Genomic DNA, 17,243 nt, shown 5'->3' with positions numbered 1-17,243 from the left:
ACAATAAAGGAGTACTTGAATGTTCTGTGTAACTTTTTTAGGTATATTTCTTCAATTGGGTGTGGGTACAGAAAGTTTTCAACAGATTTCCTGAAGAACATACTTCCTAAACAGTCTGTTCACCCTTAAAATTGTTCTATACATGTGTCCAATGTACTTCAAGGCTATTTACTGTAGACTTGTCTGTGTGATACTGTGCCATGTATTTGATGAGAAAAAAGGACGTTATTTTTGATGTTGCTGCAGTTGACGTGCTGGCTTTTACAAATGAGGTTTTTAAACAGTTCTAATGTTCAAAAAAGCCATTTCCTTTCGAGTTTCTTATGGATCCAATAGTTAAACTGAAGCCACCTTCTTATGTATGTTTCACCTGAAATTCGTAGTTGTCTTTGTTTTGTGCTGGAGGGCCAAGATGACAAAGTTGGTGCTGAGAACCTAGGTGTCTTCTAAAAACAAACAAAACCTCATTGTGTGTTTAACCATTTGGCTTGCTCAGACATCCTTGTAAATACCCATTTTTCCCATGATGAATTGTTCCTGTCTGTTTTAATCCAGCCATTTTGATGATGCGTGCTTGGTTTTGCCATGTGTTAAATCATGGAGTTGGATACTGGGACCAACTTAGAGGGATTCCCACTCAGACGGGAGTGGATATCCATAGTGTTAACCCAACATTACTTGGAATGGTTTTGCATTGTGGTTTTTTAGTTCTTGCAGTTCAGGTGCAAAGGGATCTTCTGTAAATAATCTGTAAAGTGAAACCCTTTACAGTGGCCTGTGGCAGCAGAGCATTCCTACTCAACCCCTTGGTGTGGAAAGATGATGATGGCTTCTTGGAGAATGTGAATGGCAAGTGCGTGGAGGAGTTACAGGGGGCTGTCTTGGTTCTGCTGGTAGAAGCCAGTGTTTTCAGGCTGTTGGGATACTTGGCCAGGGATGCTCCTGTAGAAGCCCAAACTAGCCCGTTACCCCCTTCAGTCCCTTAGTGTCTGATTTCAGTGTCTTGTGGCGCTTATGAATATGAAAGGTGTCCTTGCGCTTTGAGGAGTCTGTCGCTTGTGGGAAGGCAACTGGTAGTTGGACTACAAGTGGTTGGGGGATGTTGGATCTCCTCCACTTCCTCTCCATAGCAGGATGTTGTATTTGAGATGTTGCTGGATTTCCAGTGTCACAGCTCGGTGATTATGCAGCTTTAAAATACATTGGTCGCATTAAAAATCTGTGAACGAGCCTGAATGGGTTAAGAAAGTGAATCCTAAATCCACCTTTTGATGGCATCAGACTTCTTTTGCAGTAGTGCCCCAGCATAACTGAGGAAAATGGTGTTGCTGTTGGAATGTGATTGTTAGGGGAGACCACTAGGGAGGCGCTCTGGAGCCAGAGGGGACTGGCAGCGGGGCTGGGCACCCCAGCAGCGCTGGGCACCCTCCCCCCAAGCTGTAACTGCAAGCCTTGGGTGACGAATGGTGGAGCTATTGTCTGGGGATCCTGCCCTGGAATTGGGGGGGAAGCTCCCCCTTGGGTGGGGTGAGCCCCAAGGTGGGTAGTTGCTGGCTGCATGGCTATTTGCTCCACTGCCATTCTTTCAAAATGGCTTGTAAGAGCAGCACTTCCTGTCCAGAGAGGAAGTAATTTTAGCCCAGGCACTGAAATATTTAGCAAATCTTTAAAACAAAAGGCACAAATTCCACTCCTTTCTGGTTTCAAAAGGGTGTCTGAGCCACATGGGGTTAAGGTGCCCCTTCAGCTGGGGTAGTTGGCAGAAGCCAAGGCTGTGGGGGTAGCAGACACCCTTTAGGTGGAGGCTATCTCTTTTTTTGGTAGAAATGAAGGGGTGGGTCTATGGTACATCACCTGAGTTGTGGGGTAAATGTAGAGAGTGTCAATCAAAGGCAGAGCTCAGAGCTGGGAAGGAGCTCTAGATGGCGGCTGTGCCTTAGAGAGAGCGCGCTCAGCTCCGTGCCTTCCCCAACACTTTACGCAACTTTCCCTAACTTTCGGGCAGCCTCAGGGGGCCCCCACAGCCCCTTGCCTCTCCTAGGCACTAATCGGGGGCCGAGCGAACCTTTTTCGGGCAGAAAAGCAGCTTTTGAGGGCTCCCTTTTCGTGCCTTGCTGGAAAGAAGAAGCCGTGGAGAGAGCCCAGGTCGTTGTTTTTCCAGCTTAGAAGCCATGGCGTACCTCCATTTTTGTGCGCTCTCCTAATGAGCTTTTTCCCCCGGACATTTTTGTACTAATTATCGCTTCTTTTGCTTTACCGACAGCATCTTTTTGGGATTAAGAATATCTAGATTATTTTTTTTCATTCTCTGAAATTCGTATTTTATCATTATAACTCTAAAAAAAAATATTTTGGATCTAATGTTTTTCCACTACCCGAAACTAATATCGACTTGGTCCTGGCGGCGGTGCGTGGATCAGGTAGGTGAGCAATTAATAATCATAATTGTTAGATTTCTGCCTTTTTGAGCACTTTGCTTTTCGACCGATTTGAGCTGTATGGGGATGACGCAATAAGATACAGAGATTATTTGCATTCGGTGTTACTTTGGGAAAGTTTGCAGGATGCTCCTCTGCTGTGTTTATTGTGGGATTCTTTTTTTTTTCCTCCTAAAAGCCGATGATTTGTTGGAAATCTCTGTTTTGCCGTGTTGATCAGTGTTTGTGTATTGTTATAACAATATCGTTGCAGCGTCAGGACTTTGTTCCTGATAATGAAAGCCAGTGAAACGAACTGGGACCTTACCTTTCTTTCAACTTTTGACAGTAAATACCTGGGCACAGGACTTCAAAGCAAACAGACACCCCTGACCCCCTCTTAATATTTAAGAATAAAAAGATGATGAGAAATAAGGACAAAAGCCAAGGAGAGGAGGGTTCAGTCCACAGCAATGCATCGAGGTATGATCTATCAACTTTCCTTTTTTTTTTTTTTTGGTAAAACCTGTGAATAGCCTGTTTACTTTGACAGCCTTGGCTTACTGTCAGTGCTTAATACAAAACATTTTACTGATTTTTGCTTCCTTTTTAAGGAATGACCTTGAGATTGTTAGCATGCCACACCCTAATTTTTTTTTGGTAGCAATTTCTGAAAGTTGTGTTGTGACTTAAGGGCCCATGTCATAGTCAAAAGGTACTGTACCTTTATTCAGGGGAGCCCTTTCCTCTGCAGGAGGTTTTTCCAGCTTTTGAATTTCAGTTTTTAGGTTTTTTGTGCTGTGAAAAATGACCTTGTCGGTTTAGCCATTGCTGCATTGCACCATTTTACATACAAGGCAAATTTTTCTTTGAAGAATCACAGAAGTCTAAACTTTAACTGAAGGCCATACAGAAGCCTGGTGTAGTAGTAAATTATAGTAAATAGATACAAGAAAAAGTTACATGAATGAAAAAAAGCTCATTTTAAAATAGAAACTGGAAAGTGCCTGTTTGTCTGATACCCCTGACTTCAAATTTTATTTGAGCTTGTGGAACTTTGATGCTGATTACTTATTTTAGGATATTTTTATACAATTTAACCAGACTTTCTCCTGCTGGTTGGTGGCATTTCCTATCATAAAATATACACTGGGATTGTTAACAAGAGGCTCCAAATGCTTTGCTTGTTTGTTTAATGTATTTTTTGCTCAGAGTGGTTTTTACTTACTTTTGTCAAGTAATGAGATTCTTTCCAGATTTTTATAAACTTAACCTTGATGTGGGAAAAAAAAGCATGAAATGCTGGAAATGTTTGTTTGCTAGGAATGCAGAAGTACCATTTCAGAATCACTCATTTTTTGTATTGCAAGGGTCGGCTTTTTTTGAAGATTGGAAATGAAACTATTTGTTTACTGGTTTGTAAATGCACTTTGAGTTTTGCATCTCGTTAATCTGAATTGAATCGTGGCCTGTTTATTTTTCTCTGGTGTTGTCTTCAGTCTTTTTTTTTAACCAGTCTTAATAAAAAAAAGAATTCTGAACTGTCTGTTGTACCACATGTGCTCTATGTGATGTTTGCAGGTGTTTGAATAGTATTCTTGATGTGTCCAGTATTTAACCTTCCTTAAACACACAAACTGGAAATGCTCTGGGAATATATATATTTATATATATATAATGAAATGACTGTAACCTTCTAGCATAAACTGGGGATATTGAACATAAATTCTGGAGGTATTGAAACTGCAGTCAGGTTTTAAATCCTCCAATTGGATATTGGTAAGTTCGTTTAATTTGAAATGATTATTAACTAAATTAGCCCCAGGGACTGGTGAAGAATTACATACAGCACCTATGCAGAGCTTTTATAATCATGCAGTTTGAAAACACAGCAGACTTTCAAACGTTGCTACCTTTATTATCGTAAATCCTGCACACACAATATTGCTTAAAAAGCCATTTCAAACCAAACCCCAATTGCTTAGGATTCAGCTTGAGTCTTTCTGCTTTTTGTTTTAAAGTGCAGGTTATCAGCAAGGGCAATAATGTGATCAGGACATCTCTAAATTAAGGTATTTCATCAGTGTTAGAAATTTTATGCTAAATAGGAGGTTAAATTGGAGACATCTAGCAGCACTTCCCCAGAAAGAAGGCCTTTTGGGGTTTTTTTTGTCCTTAGGGGCATTACATTTGCATAGTGGCTCCTGTGCTTTTGGTGTTTTCAGTGAAAGGTTATGTATCGTAATTGATCAATTTACATGTAACACCTGTTGGTGTGATGTTGACCTTCTCCTTCAGGATTTTTCTTCTCAAAATAAACTTGCTGTGGATAACATCCAGTCACCTGAAGTGTGGGAACAATTGAGCACAGGATATTTGTAAGTGAGCCCCGTCGAGCTTATTTCTGAGCTGTGAGTCAGCTGAATGTCGTAAAATGGGCTTTACTTCCTGAGGCTGAATTGAAGTTGTAGGGGAAATGATTTCTAGGAAGTAAAGCCACCACTTTGCTTTACTGTAGCCCAGAAATACACCAGTGTATGCACTTCATGTGCTGCTGGCCAGCTTTCTCCCCACTTGTGAGACCAGCTCAGCATCCATGAAGTCCTGTTACATGGACCCTGGTGGGAGGCCTGACTGTGATGGAGATGGATGGAAAAGGTAGATAAGGCCTGTGCCATTGACCTGGGCTTGGACAAGCAGAAAGGCAGGACTAGAGCAAGCTGCTAAAGCAGAAGAAGATACAATTCCTAGACACCATTCCAGTGCTTGACTGGGAAATACTTTCAGAATTGACTCCTGCCTTTCCAGTCCTGAGGAAACACAAAGGCATATGCTGAATAAGCACAAATACCTGAGAATTGCTCTAAAACAGATGATGATCCTTGTGGAAGGAAATGGTGTCAACTCCTTATAGTTGGCCAACTGAGGGGTGTACTCAATGCCTTTCTAGATGAACAACAACACCTGCTCTGTGTGTATTGACAGTAAATCTTTCCAAACTTGAAGCTGATTGATTTAATGCAACTTTCTCCACCAAGGATAACAGTTGGTACGCTGCAGTTTCTGATCACCACCACCTGTGTATCTGGGACCTGCATTAAATAACTGAACAAAATCCTGGTGTGTTTTCTAGCATCTTCTGTGCTGCATTTCTGAAAGGCAGGTGATATGAGAGGGGTACATTTGTGGTGCAGCCCTGATGTGAACCTCAGAGGCAGGCTGGGGTCCCCCTGAGCTCCAGGAGTGAGTTTTACAGGGGATAGCAAGTAACACACGGTGGATACTTTGTTATTTTAGTTTCCCTTGGCCTGCATCTGGTGCAGTTACTCTCGTACTTCCTAAATACCCTGGTGTGGGGACGGTTTCTGCTACAGAAGCTGCGGGGCTGAACTGCCCCTTGCCATCTGTGTATCCAGCTCTTGGCTTTTCTAGCTCTAAAGCATCTTTTTTTTGAGATAGGGGTGGAAAAAGGGTTTAGATGGGTTAGGTCTCATCCTGTTTTCGGAGAGCTGGAAGTCTGAGGTCTGAAATGGTGGTTCTTTTGCTCAGTGACCACGTTCCAGAGGCAGAGAGCTCTGCAGCACACGCTGCAGCCCTCGCAGAGCTCAACACCCTCGTTTGACGTGGCAGCCATTTTATGAAGATGTGGTTACATACGAAAGAGGATTTGGCAGGGGGGGAGGGAGGAGGGAAAGAAAAGATACTGAAGAAAAATAGCCCTCCCTGGCTGCTGATGAAAGCAGAGGGCATCTCCCTGTTTCGGTAGCGCTCGGGAAGCCCTGATTGCCCCTGGAAGGAGAGGGGAAGGCTGCAGTGCCTGGCATTTTGGTGCGAGTCCAGTTGAGTCACAAAATGGCTGTTCCTTTGTGCCGCATAGCTGACAGACATACTGCATTGCACTGTGTGTACTCTAAAAACAGCAGGAAGTTGCTGGTGGGGAGTTCAAAGGCCATCTTGTGCTGGCTGGGGACGGGGATTGGCTGCGCTCGCCTGGTAACAGGCGGGATGGCGGCAGAGGCAGAGCCGTGCGTGCGCGGGAGGCGATGGCCTCTCGCAGCCAGCCCCGCTCTGCTGCGCTGCCCGTCGCCTGCCTTCCCTCGCTCCCTCATCTGCCGGGCGCAGGCTTTTGTTTTATGACTATTTTTTAATAGTGCAGGCTATTTTGAGAAGCGAGTGACTTGAAAGGCAGCAGCAGGGTTATTTTTGGTGTGACTTTTCTTCTTTTTTCCTTTTTTTTGGTCCTTTTTTTTTTGAACTTCAAAAGGAACTACAGAGGAGTGTAGTATTCCTGGAACATCTGGCCTTTTTGTTACAGCATTATGGCTTCCCAGCATCCTTAAATCACTAAAACTCACTCTTGCTTTCAGCGTGAATTTTGCAACTGGTTTGGGTTTTGGTTGTGTTTTTTTCTGAGCTAAGTGGAAAAGTTAAACACACTTATTAAAGTGCCTTTAACTATGGGTTTCTACTTTTCATCTAGGCTGATGGGTTATTTTTTCACAGCTTTCGGTTTCATTTACACCGCTGGATTCTTTAACAAGGATTTTTCTGTTCTTGTTCCTTTTGAAGCTTTAACCCTTGATGAAACCATCCGGGGGGGGGGGGGGGGGGCTTTTTAATGAAAAGGGGGAAAATGCCTGATCAGTGCAGGACACAAAAGGAATAAAGTGCAAGGAATTCATGTGAATCGTGATGTAATCTGTGTGCAGCTCAAAGGGGATTGTTCTTGTTTTGCTTTGTTACTTCTGTTTCACATTACCCTCTGAAGGAAATGCCTCATCTAATTACAAATGCACAATTCTGGGACTTTCAACTTCTCTGTTTCCTGTTTTGTGACTGCTGCCAGCAATGGACACAGTATATACAGTGCTAGGGAAAAAAGGCTCAGCGGCTCTAAGGAGCTGCACTTAGCTGAAATTTCATCTCTTCTGGATTGTCCTTTTTAGTTAAACACCTTAAGCTAACTATCCAGATTTTATGTATCCTCTAAAAGCATGACTGCTTTGCTGAATAAAAATGGAAAGATAGGAATGAAGAGCTCAGTGGGGTGATTCTCTAAGCCTGCAGAAACGATCGTGTGGCGCCTGGAGCGTGTGCTGCTGCCAAGGCATGGCTGTGCCTGTGAGCACGTGCACACGCTCACGCTGCTCCTGCCTCAACTCCGTGTGCCTTCAGCCAAGACAAGTTGAAGTGGCTGAGATTGTAGATTAGAGCCAGTTCCGCTTTCTGTTGGACTGATGTTTCACCTGCTGTACTCTGAGGGCAACAGTTGCCCTTATCTGCACCTTCCCCCATTTCCTATGTGAGCTGAAGCCAAACTCTCCCACGGCTCAGGGACAAGTAACGCCGTGTAGCAGTGCTGCAGGGTCATACCCTGACTGCTCATAGTGGGTGGCACTGCTGAGAACACAGGATCTCATGCATGTGTCTCGGGAGCAACGTGCCTGCCTGCATTTGTGCTATGTTAGCCATGCTTCCGTGGGCTTCAGAACAAATATTTCCACCGTCAGCTTTGTGTTAGAGCTGTGACAGGGCTCAGAGAGAGGGACCAGGAAGGCAGAGATGTTTCATTGTCATCTCTCCAAGTTGGTATAGGGAGAAACCAGTTCCCCTTCTTTGTGTTCATGTTTCACTCCTCAGAAAGCTGTTCTTACCATTAACAGGTTACTGAGTTGCTATGTCTGCGTCTGGGGAGTTCTTTTGGCATGTCTCTCCATTTGGCCTTATTGCAGCTGGTTTTAAGGAGTTGGTGAGGGTACCAGTGGCAGATGCAGTGAGCCTAGCCACTTGGTTAAGTACCTGGGGGGTGCCCACAGGAGTGTAGGGACTCAACTGGAGCTTCTGATGCCATGGCCTTGCTTCTTTTGAGCTCCAGACAGCTAAAGCAAACCTACTTTGTGTGGGTTTGGCAGCTTATGCTGAAATTGCACCTCCTGATACATAACCTGAAGCTGTGAATATCCACTGTTATCTTGTTTCATGTTGCAGACAACAGTTCCAGCAGGAGTCACAATGTTAAATTAGGCTGTTAAATTCTGAAGATGGAGAAGCACTTCTAAATCCCACTGCCCCTAGCTGAAATCCAACTCATGAAGGTGGTGATAATGGATGGAGAAAGAATGTGCAGGACAGAATCTATCTGCTTCAAGGAAAATAAATACAAACAGAATGGCACTGGGGGGGTGGGGGGGGGGGGAGGATGGGCTGCATTATCATAATTAGATACAAGCAGCCTCCTAGCAAAGGGTGTACTGTTCTACTGACAAGGTGTCTTACATAAATTTTTCTGATGTGTTTTTATTAAAAGATGTGTGCTGAAATGCCACTTGAAGATGCACTTTCAACAGCTGGTGTGCTTGTAAAGTCTGCCTTTATATCCTGCAAATGAAAGCAATAAAGACTAGATGAAAAATCCCCATCCAGTGACTTGCAATGAAGCTTTTGTACGTCTGTCAGGCTGTTTGTGCCTCTTTTCTTAGGACATGGAGTGTCTTTTTGATATAACAAGAAGCAAAATGTTGATGAGTCTTTCCAAATATGCAGTAGCTCTTACTCCATCACTGCTTGTAAATGACAGTCTTCAGTATACAGCTTGCTTTATGTTTACCTGTGGGCTGTTCTGATCCTGACTTCCAAGGTTAAAACAAACAAAAAGGATGAAACGGGGTGCTCGGATTTCCTCCTGGTACAGTGCTGGTATGGTTGGGTCTTGGGCAGGCCTTCTGTGGAGCTTTTAGCTAAGCAGGGGTTGCTTCCCAATTCAGGATGCTGAGCACTTGATTGCTCACCAGTCTCTAACAAGGGCTATGAACAAGCCTGTTGTAATGTCAAGAATCCACTGGCCCCAGAACACCTGGCTCCTTGGGGGAAAAAGTTGTGTTCTAACTACTTCATTTCTTACAAGTTTTGTTGCTGGTATAGCTGATTTAATAGAATTGCTAATATATTAATTACAGGAGTCATTTGCATCTCTTTCATGGAGAGGAGCCTTTGCTCTCAACTACAGAGTCATCACCAGTTGAGAGCTTTGTCGTGCTTTTGTCGTCTGTAAAATGGAGACTTAATGATGAGCCTCAAATCTCTTGGTTAAACAGAGCTTTTAGCAGTCATTTGGAGTAAAACCCTCAGGCCAGGTCAGGCTTCAGTCTTCTGAACTGCAGGTCCCTGGGAGCCAGAGAGGAGTTAGTGCAGCTGCATGGGTTTGTCCCTTAAATCTCCGTGTTACTGCATGCTTAAATCTGTGAGGTTTAAAGGAAGCTTTCGAAATAAGGGAGAAAAAACAACCACTCTGTCAGTACTAATTTAAGCCCAAGTTGTGTATGCAGCCTCCAGGCCCTGCCCCCACCTCAACACGTGCTTTGCTGCTGCTGTGTGCAGAGTTCTTTGTGCTGCCGTGCAGCTGCGGGCTGGCAGTGCCCTGCTGTGCCAGGGCAGAGGCCGTGTCGGGCTGGCAGCGGGGCTCGGGCAGCCCCTGCCCGGGGGCAGCCTGTGCAGCAGCGCGCTGCCCCGCGGCCCCTCTCCCTACCCGGCGCGGATGTGCGGTGCCGAAACGAAACGCTCTGCCGCTTTCCCGGCAAGGGGAGGCCCTTTTCACCCCCCTGAGAACTGCAATTGTCCTCTCTTTTCTGTGCGGGGAAGGGGAAGGATGCTGCCTTTGCTTTGCAAACTCAATGGTGCTCCTTAATCAAACAGACAGGGTTTGACTCCTTTTGTCTCTGTGCTGGGTTTTTTTTCCTTTCTCATTCTTTCTTTTCCCATTAAACATCCCAGGCATTTTCAGCCTCTGGCTCAAAGATCAGAGAGCAAGAGCCAGCTCTCCCAGCCATGAATGAACTCGATTTGCTTGCACGCAGACGTAATGTGGTGTCTTTGTAGTGAAGGAAGAAAACCCACCACTTTTGGGAAATACTTATCATTCAAGATAGCCCGATGTGTTTTCCAGGGAGCTGCAAGGGATATATTTAGCCCACTGTGTGCTCAGGATTGCTTTGCCTTTGGCGTTTGGGACTCCCGTGCTGGAGCAAATAGCTGTACCCAGAATGTGTGTGAAGATTTCCCTCCGCCTCCCCTCCCCTTGGCCTCCTTTGAGCCAGGCTGGAAACCTACACAACCCAATTGAGATGGTTATTGAGATAGGATACCTGCTGAGTGCCTAATCCCTCAGTTGTTACAGTAACACCATGGCCCTAATGTGCCCAGTGCTGTGTAAATGCAATTAACACCCAACCTCTGCAGGCAGGGTTTGCGGACACATGTGGAAGCAGCATGTGTTCCCTATGGTAACCCTTCTCCAGTGCCTGTTTATGAAAGAAAAAGGTACTGGGGAGGTATTTTTCTGTTTTTTGAAGGACACGTTGGTCCTGTAACCTCGGGAGTGGTGGCTGTGCCCCTTGGAAGCCTGCCCGGAGCTGGCCACGTTATGCTGCGAGTATTCAGAGTTGTGTGAGTAGGAAGAACCTGACTGTGTTTAGTATGTTCCAGTTGAAGTTCCTGCTTTGAGACGGATCGTTGTTAGAAACATGTGCCACACATGGAGAGTGGAGAAGCAGGAATGTTTTTCTTCTCTCCCTCCCCCTCTGTTCCCACTTTTGTCTGCCTTGGTTTCACTTACTGTAGCGTTTGCTCGTGGGTTTTTGTTTTCCACAGAATCCCATGAAGTTCTTATCAGTCCTCTGGGTCTATGTATTTATCCCCTCTTTATCTGCAGCCAGAATCAATAGTGTGGGGTTTTTTCTCCCTGGCTTGTTTTGCCTAGAGGTGAAAATTAATGTGATTTAGTGCTTTTTTCCCACAACTGCTGTGTAATTTGGGTTTTATTTGCCATATATGTAGGCATTACATGTATGTTTATTTATGGTAACAGGGAACATCACATTTATAGATCAGATATTCAGAGGAAGAGTTTTAACAGCAACACGGTATCCAGCAGAGTCAGCGTGTTAATGTCATCTGTGGTTTGTCACTCTCCCTTTGTGTGGAGGAAGACACATCTGTGAAATGTTTTGAAACTGGTGGCCTGCACTGGCTTTACTGGTCTGTGCTTTGGGAACAGAATAGGGCTGAGCAGAGGCTGCTGAGGAGCTGTGGGGGCTGAGCAGCTTGTGTTAGCGGTAGAGCTGGAGGTGTCCCCAGCCCCGCCGGTGCTGAAAAGACGCATAGCCGAGGTGCTGAGGCCCGTGGTTCAGAGATGGTCTCGGCAGTGTGAGGTTAGTGGTTGTGCTCTGCGATCTGAAGGGTGTTCTCCAGGCGTGCTGGTTCTGCGCTGGCACTGGCTGGCGGCGGGGCCCTGGCAACGGGGCGGGGGGCAGTTGCCCTGTTGCTGAGGAGGGTCGTTACGGACGCGGCCGCAGCCCCCAAACCCAGCTCCGGCTCGGCCCTTTTCTCCTCCGTGCTGCAGATGTGTTTCCACTGTCCCAGGTACCTGTAAAAGCTCGGTCCCGATTTTACTCGCTAAGCCGGCAGAGACCTTATTTTGGTGTTTCTGTGGGCGGCCCTTCGGGGGTGTTTCTGAGTTCAAGTGTGTGTCAGAGGCGTCCCGCAGCCCAGTCGGTGCTGCTTTAAGCACAGGGTGAGTACCGGGAGCCGCAGAGGCGGGGTGTGTGGCTGAGGGGAGTGTCTGTCTCCAGCTCTCGCCTCAGCCCATTGTTGTCGGGGGCTGACACGTGGGTGCCGATTACCCGCGGGACACATGAGGCTGTGCCCCGCAGCCTTAACCGTATTTTTGCCGGAGGGGAACAGCGGCCTTGGCGTCTGATATTCTCCAGCCCTGGGAGTTCATGCCAAGGTCCTTCTTGAGCCCGCACTCGGTGGTTTCGCTGGTGCTGAGGCTCTGAGCAGAGCGTTGGTGCTGGGATTCAGGCTTGTTTAGATACAGAATTTTCACGACGGCTCTTAAAGCTAGGAGGAGCTTGGCTTGAGAGGAGGTGCTTGCATCATCAATCCCCCTTTATCCCCCCACTGCATTCCAGTTCCGTCCATCAAAGACAAATTTAAAGTCTGGGTCAGAATGGTCCTAGTTAATGCCTTTCCCTGTCAGCTCTTGGTTCCAGAAATGTGTGCTGGGTCATTTATTTTAGCTTGTCTTATACCTTCTGGAAACATATCTATTGTCTGTGCTTGTTGAGAGCTTATAAAATGGTTTGTTGCTGTTAGCAAAGATGATCCCCTGTAAAATGAAGTCATATGTGAAATATTAAATGCTAAGGCAGAAAGCTTCAGGCACACTGTAATTGCCTTGTAAACTCAGATGCCTGATTGTAAAGGGTCTTATCGCTGCCGTTCAGCTACTTATTTCTTGGAAGGAACGAGTCCTTCTTGGTAAGAGATGGTTTGGTTTTCTTCCCCCCTCAAGTCAGAAGCAGGCTTTTAATTAAAACAGAATTATAGCCTTAAGTATTTCTTAGAAATCAGGGACACATACTTGTCTGAGTCTTAGCAGATCTCGATTTTTGTAGGAGTTTCTCACTTGGAGGGATTTACCAGCAGTCCAACCACAGCTCGCTTCTGCTCACAGATATTTCTCTGCTGAATTTGGAGGAGGGTGGGACTGTGATTTTTTTTCTTTCTTTTTTTCTTTTTGCAACAGTTAATTGTAGCTCATTCCCCACTTATAGTTTAACTGGAAGTGTGTAACTGTTTGGATGTTAACTTAGGGGCATTAAAGCATGTCATGTTCCAAAAATAGCTTCTGAAAGGAGGACTTAAATCTCCATTTCTGTACAGCGTAAGGCCTGACTTGACTTACAGTGTTGCTAATCCTTTATGCTCTGTTGGCAGGTAGAAATGCTTCCTGATGACCTCTGTGATTGTTTATCTATTCATTTATGTGTTCATTATGAAAGGATTGTTTTATGGAATCAGCCTTTTGCAATATCTTTTCTATATTTTTATTCTTATGGTTTTTGTTCTATCCATGCAGAAATAAAAGACAAGCACATATCCTTTTGCCTTGATAACAGGTTGCTTATTAAAAAGGAGAAATGATTTGCAACAGGTTTCAAAAGGACACACCACTTCTCATCTACATGTCTTTACTGGGCAGGGACAAGCACCTACATACCTTGACCTGCAGATGTCTGTGTCACCTGTCTGTCACTAGAGAAGCTGCCTTTGTTTTCAGATGACACAGATCACATCTTGGAAAACAAAGAATTACAGTGTTCAGATAACTGTTGAGAATAAAGCCTGGGCATTATGTATATTGATGTGCAGGAAGGACGTGTCCCTGTGTCCTTTATTTAAAGCTTAGGGCCTTGGGAAACAAACAGCTCCAGAGTGGGAGTAGGCCAGTAATTACTGCTCTACCTTTAAACAAACGCTGCCAAAGCTGTCTGGCCTCAGTCTAGCCTGGGTTGTTAAAGTTTCTTCTAGCTATTGCTAACCAATCTGATTGAAGAAAAGTGTCTTTTTCTTGTGTCCCCATGGAACATGGGAAGCCAACATGACTCAGCCAGAGCCTGATATTGCCATTTTGCATGATGACAATAGAGGTTTGGATGCCTTCTGATCCCATTCTTTTGTGGAAGTTGAGTCCCTGTAGGAGGCTCTGTGGGACAGTGTCCTGCTGGGCCCTGCCCATGGAAACCAGCTGCCCCCAGAGCTGCTGGAGTGTTGTTCCCTTGAGTGGCATGGGAAGAAACCATGGAATGAAAATCCCTTCAGAAAACACTGACACCTTCTTCCAATGGAGAAGTTTCATCATTTGCTCGAAGTGGACTCGGTTGAGATGTTCTCGAGTGAGACGTTGGGAGCAGATGTCAGCAGATCTGTGACTGTGCTCAATCAGAACTTGTCCAGAGAGCTGCACGGGCAGCAGGCGAGCGAGGAGAGACGTGGCAGACAGTGCTGGCAATGGGACACGGTGGTGGAGGGCTGTGATGGGGGGCAGTGCTGGAGGGCTGCGGTGGACAAGATGGGACTGAAGTTGCAGAAGATGTGGAGGAAGGCACAGACAGCGGCAGGGTGTAGCGGGATGTCTGTGTGTGTGGGGCTGTGCCTTTGCTTATTGCAGGTAGAGATGGGACAACCAGGAGCAACTGAGAGCCACTTGATTTTCCAGCCCTGCTGGGAGAAATGATGCGATACCCCCCTCTCCTTCGAAACCAAGCTGGGCCGACGTTACCCCAACTGCCCGAGACAGCTCCCCCTCTGCTCCTTGCTGAAAAGGCTCCATATCTGTCGCTTCAGCCTCTGCTGTTTCCTTTGTTCCCAGCCCGTGCTATGCCCTTCCACTGTAGGACTTGGGCACAGCCCCAGAGCAGCAGCCGCCACGGCCACGGAGTCACAAGATGGTGGAAGAGGGCTGTCTGTGAAATGGCGTCCGGGAGCCTGTGGGGAGGGAGCCTGGCCGTGTGCCTTGTGCGGGGGATTTCGGGAGCGGGTTCCGTGGCGCTCGGCTGCTGCCCTCTGCCCGCTCCCAGGGACACGGCAGCCGGGAGCTGAGGCCGCTGCTGGGGCCAGCCCTTGAGGTTTCATAAAGATCCTCAGAACTTTTATCTGAGAGTGGGAAACTGACTTCCATGGTTTGAAATGAGCCTCGTGTGCGTGTGGATATCACTGTGAATAGCAGCAGTCTATCGATCCCGCCTCTGGAGCGTGCGTTGATTTCCATGGACACGGATACCACACTCCTACACGTGCTTGTGCTTTGTTTTGTCTCTGTGTTATTTCTTTCTTGAGTTGTGAACTCTGAGCAGAGCCCTCCATGTGCCTTGCTACTTTTGTAGCTTCACACAAAAGACAAAGAAAAATCTGCTTTTCCCTCTGCAACGTTTTCCTGACTGATGTTACACCTGCAGCATGCCCTGAAATATTACACAGGCATCAAGCTGCAGATCAAGAGCTGACTTGAAAAGAGACGCTGCTTGCTCAGTGCTCAAAAGGCTTGTGGAGTCGCTCCTGCCACGGTGCATTTCTGTTTGGGACAGTGGGATTTGTAACGCTGCCTTACTAACGTGTGTGTTAATGTGTTGGCATCAATTTCCAGTTTTCTTTAGTTGGAGTTTAGATCAAAGGCCGATATTGTAGTGATTAGGCAAAGGTAGTTGAGTGTTTTGGCCACCTAAAATAGTTTGGCCTCTCATTGCTTTGTTGAGGAGCCTGCATTTAACTGAATATTCTGTATATTAACTCATTTTCATGTCAAGGTAAAAAAATCCCAAAGCCAAACACCGATTTGATGCACTTCTGTTATTTGCCACTTGAGAAATGCACCCTGCACAGCACTGCTGTGATCCTTTAAGCAGGAACTGCCCCAGACACATACCTGTATAAGCTCCTTTCTGCTGCTCTGTTGTTGATTTTATTCTTTTTGCAAGGAGTGTGATATCTACTATAGCACACAGTGTTACATGTACAATATTTGATGCTGGCCTCTTTCATAAACTGAGTGTCAGATTTTTGAGCCACTGGCCATATCAGGGTGTAGTGGAGAGCCATGCCTGAGCAACTGCTTCTCTTTAACCTAGCAGTCTGGATGCTCCAGCTCCTGATACACCTCACTCTTGCTCTCATGTGTGAGCCAGATATTCCTAGCAGAGCCTGTGCTGCTGGTATTGCTAATGCTTCTTTTCATGGAACCTTTTTTCTTCTGATTGATGAGCAGGGGATACTGGACAGTGATTTTGAGGCCACATTTTCACCCATGTGTTCAGTGCCTGTCCTGGGAAGAAGTTGCTTCTGCTTCAGTGTGCCAGTGCAGGGTGTCTGTTTGGGATGCACAGTTCACACTTGCATGTAGGTGATTCCAAGCCTGTTGTAGTACGGACATGGCTCAGGTTTACTCGCTGTGTGTTCCAAGGCTGTGACAGTACAGTTAAAATGTAACCTCTTCTTTCTCTACCATCAGTCACTCGGCATCTGAGGAAGCCTCTGGCTCTGACTCTGCAAGCCAGTCTGAAAGCGAGCAGGGCAGCGACTCAAACAGCAGCTCGGAGTCCTCTGAAAGTCAGTCTGAATCTGAAAGTGAATCAACGGGTTCAAAATCCCAGCAGACCCCTCCTGAAACCAAAGAAAAACCGGCCTCTAAGAAGGAAAGGATAGCAGATGTTAAAAAGGTATTGCCCCTGCTGCTCTGCGTAGCCCTGTTACCCCTGTACCCACCACAAAAGGGCAGACAGCAGGACCTGAACGAGACTGTCTCCAGTTTCCTTGCCACCTTGCACATTGACCAAACTGCTTGTGGTGTCCCCAGATCACTCGTTGGCTGTTTGATCTGGGTGCTTGTGCCCTGCTGGTGTCAGCCTTGTGAGCAGGAGCAGCTTGTGTGTGTGAGAGAACAGCCCTTTGGCACCACTTAGGTACTGATGGGGCTGACTGGTGCAAGTAAGGGGCAGGCACCTGCCATCAGTACACGACTTCGTCACTTCATCCTCTCGCTCCATCTTTCCATTTCTCTCTCCTGTCTCTCCCTCAAGTAGTAAAGCTTCCCTGTGTGATATAATCAGGAGAATGCTTGCGTAGGATTTGGGCCACTTTGGTTTGTTTCCACCACTGTCTTTCCTCTTTGAAAAACTAATAGATAAAAAAAGAAGGGAAAAAGTTATTTGATGGTTGTTATTTATTATGTCCAGAACAGCAGTTCTTTGTTGTGCTGGTTTTTTTCTGCAGCTTCCTAGCTACTTCCTAGCAATACCTCTCTCAAGTAGGTTTACCTTCTACCTGTTGCTGCCCAGGAAGAAAAGGAACTGCAGATGTTTAATGCAAGTGGGGCCCTGTTGGCGGCGAGCACCTCAGTGCAGAAGCTGTGCCTTGGGTACCCACTTTACCTGTGGATGGAGGCACCTGAGTAACATAGGGTAGTGTGAAGTGAGAAAGAGGAGCCCAAAT

At 46.2% G+C, this 17,243-nt stretch overlaps 1 protein-coding gene across 5 annotated transcripts in view; it reads left to right on the top strand.

Annotated features, from left to right (window-relative positions):
• Nucleotides 1–1,438: 1,438 nt before the first annotated feature.
• CHD2 (chromodomain helicase DNA binding protein 2) overlaps nt 1,439–17,243 on the top strand; it is a 57,638-nt gene continuing 41,833 nt past the window's right edge. Inside the window, exons 1-4 of one of the 5 annotated variants that reach the window (XM_061999830.1) lie at nt 1,439–1,539; nt 2,264–2,420; nt 2,767–2,900; nt 16,264–16,471. In XM_061999830.1, coding sequence (XP_061855814.1) covers nt 2,839–2,900; nt 16,264–16,471 — 270 coding nt within the window. In that variant the 5' untranslated portion in view covers nt 1,439–1,539; nt 2,264–2,420; nt 2,767–2,838. Of the gene's footprint in view, nt 1,540–1,566; nt 2,421–2,766; nt 2,901–11,620; nt 11,835–16,263; nt 16,472–17,243 lie in introns of those variants that run through there. The other 4 variants (XM_061999835.1, XM_061999832.1, XM_061999831.1 and 1 more) reach the window with 4 other exon arrangements.

Source organism: Colius striatus, chromosome 7, assembly GCF_028858725.1.
Source record: "Colius striatus isolate bColStr4 chromosome 7, bColStr4.1.hap1, whole genome shotgun sequence".
Classification (NCBI taxonomy): Eukaryota; Metazoa; Chordata; class Aves; order Coliiformes; family Coliidae; genus Colius; species Colius striatus.
Note: the sequence above shows the minus strand (reverse complement) of the source record. Positions and strands in the feature narration are given on the sequence as shown.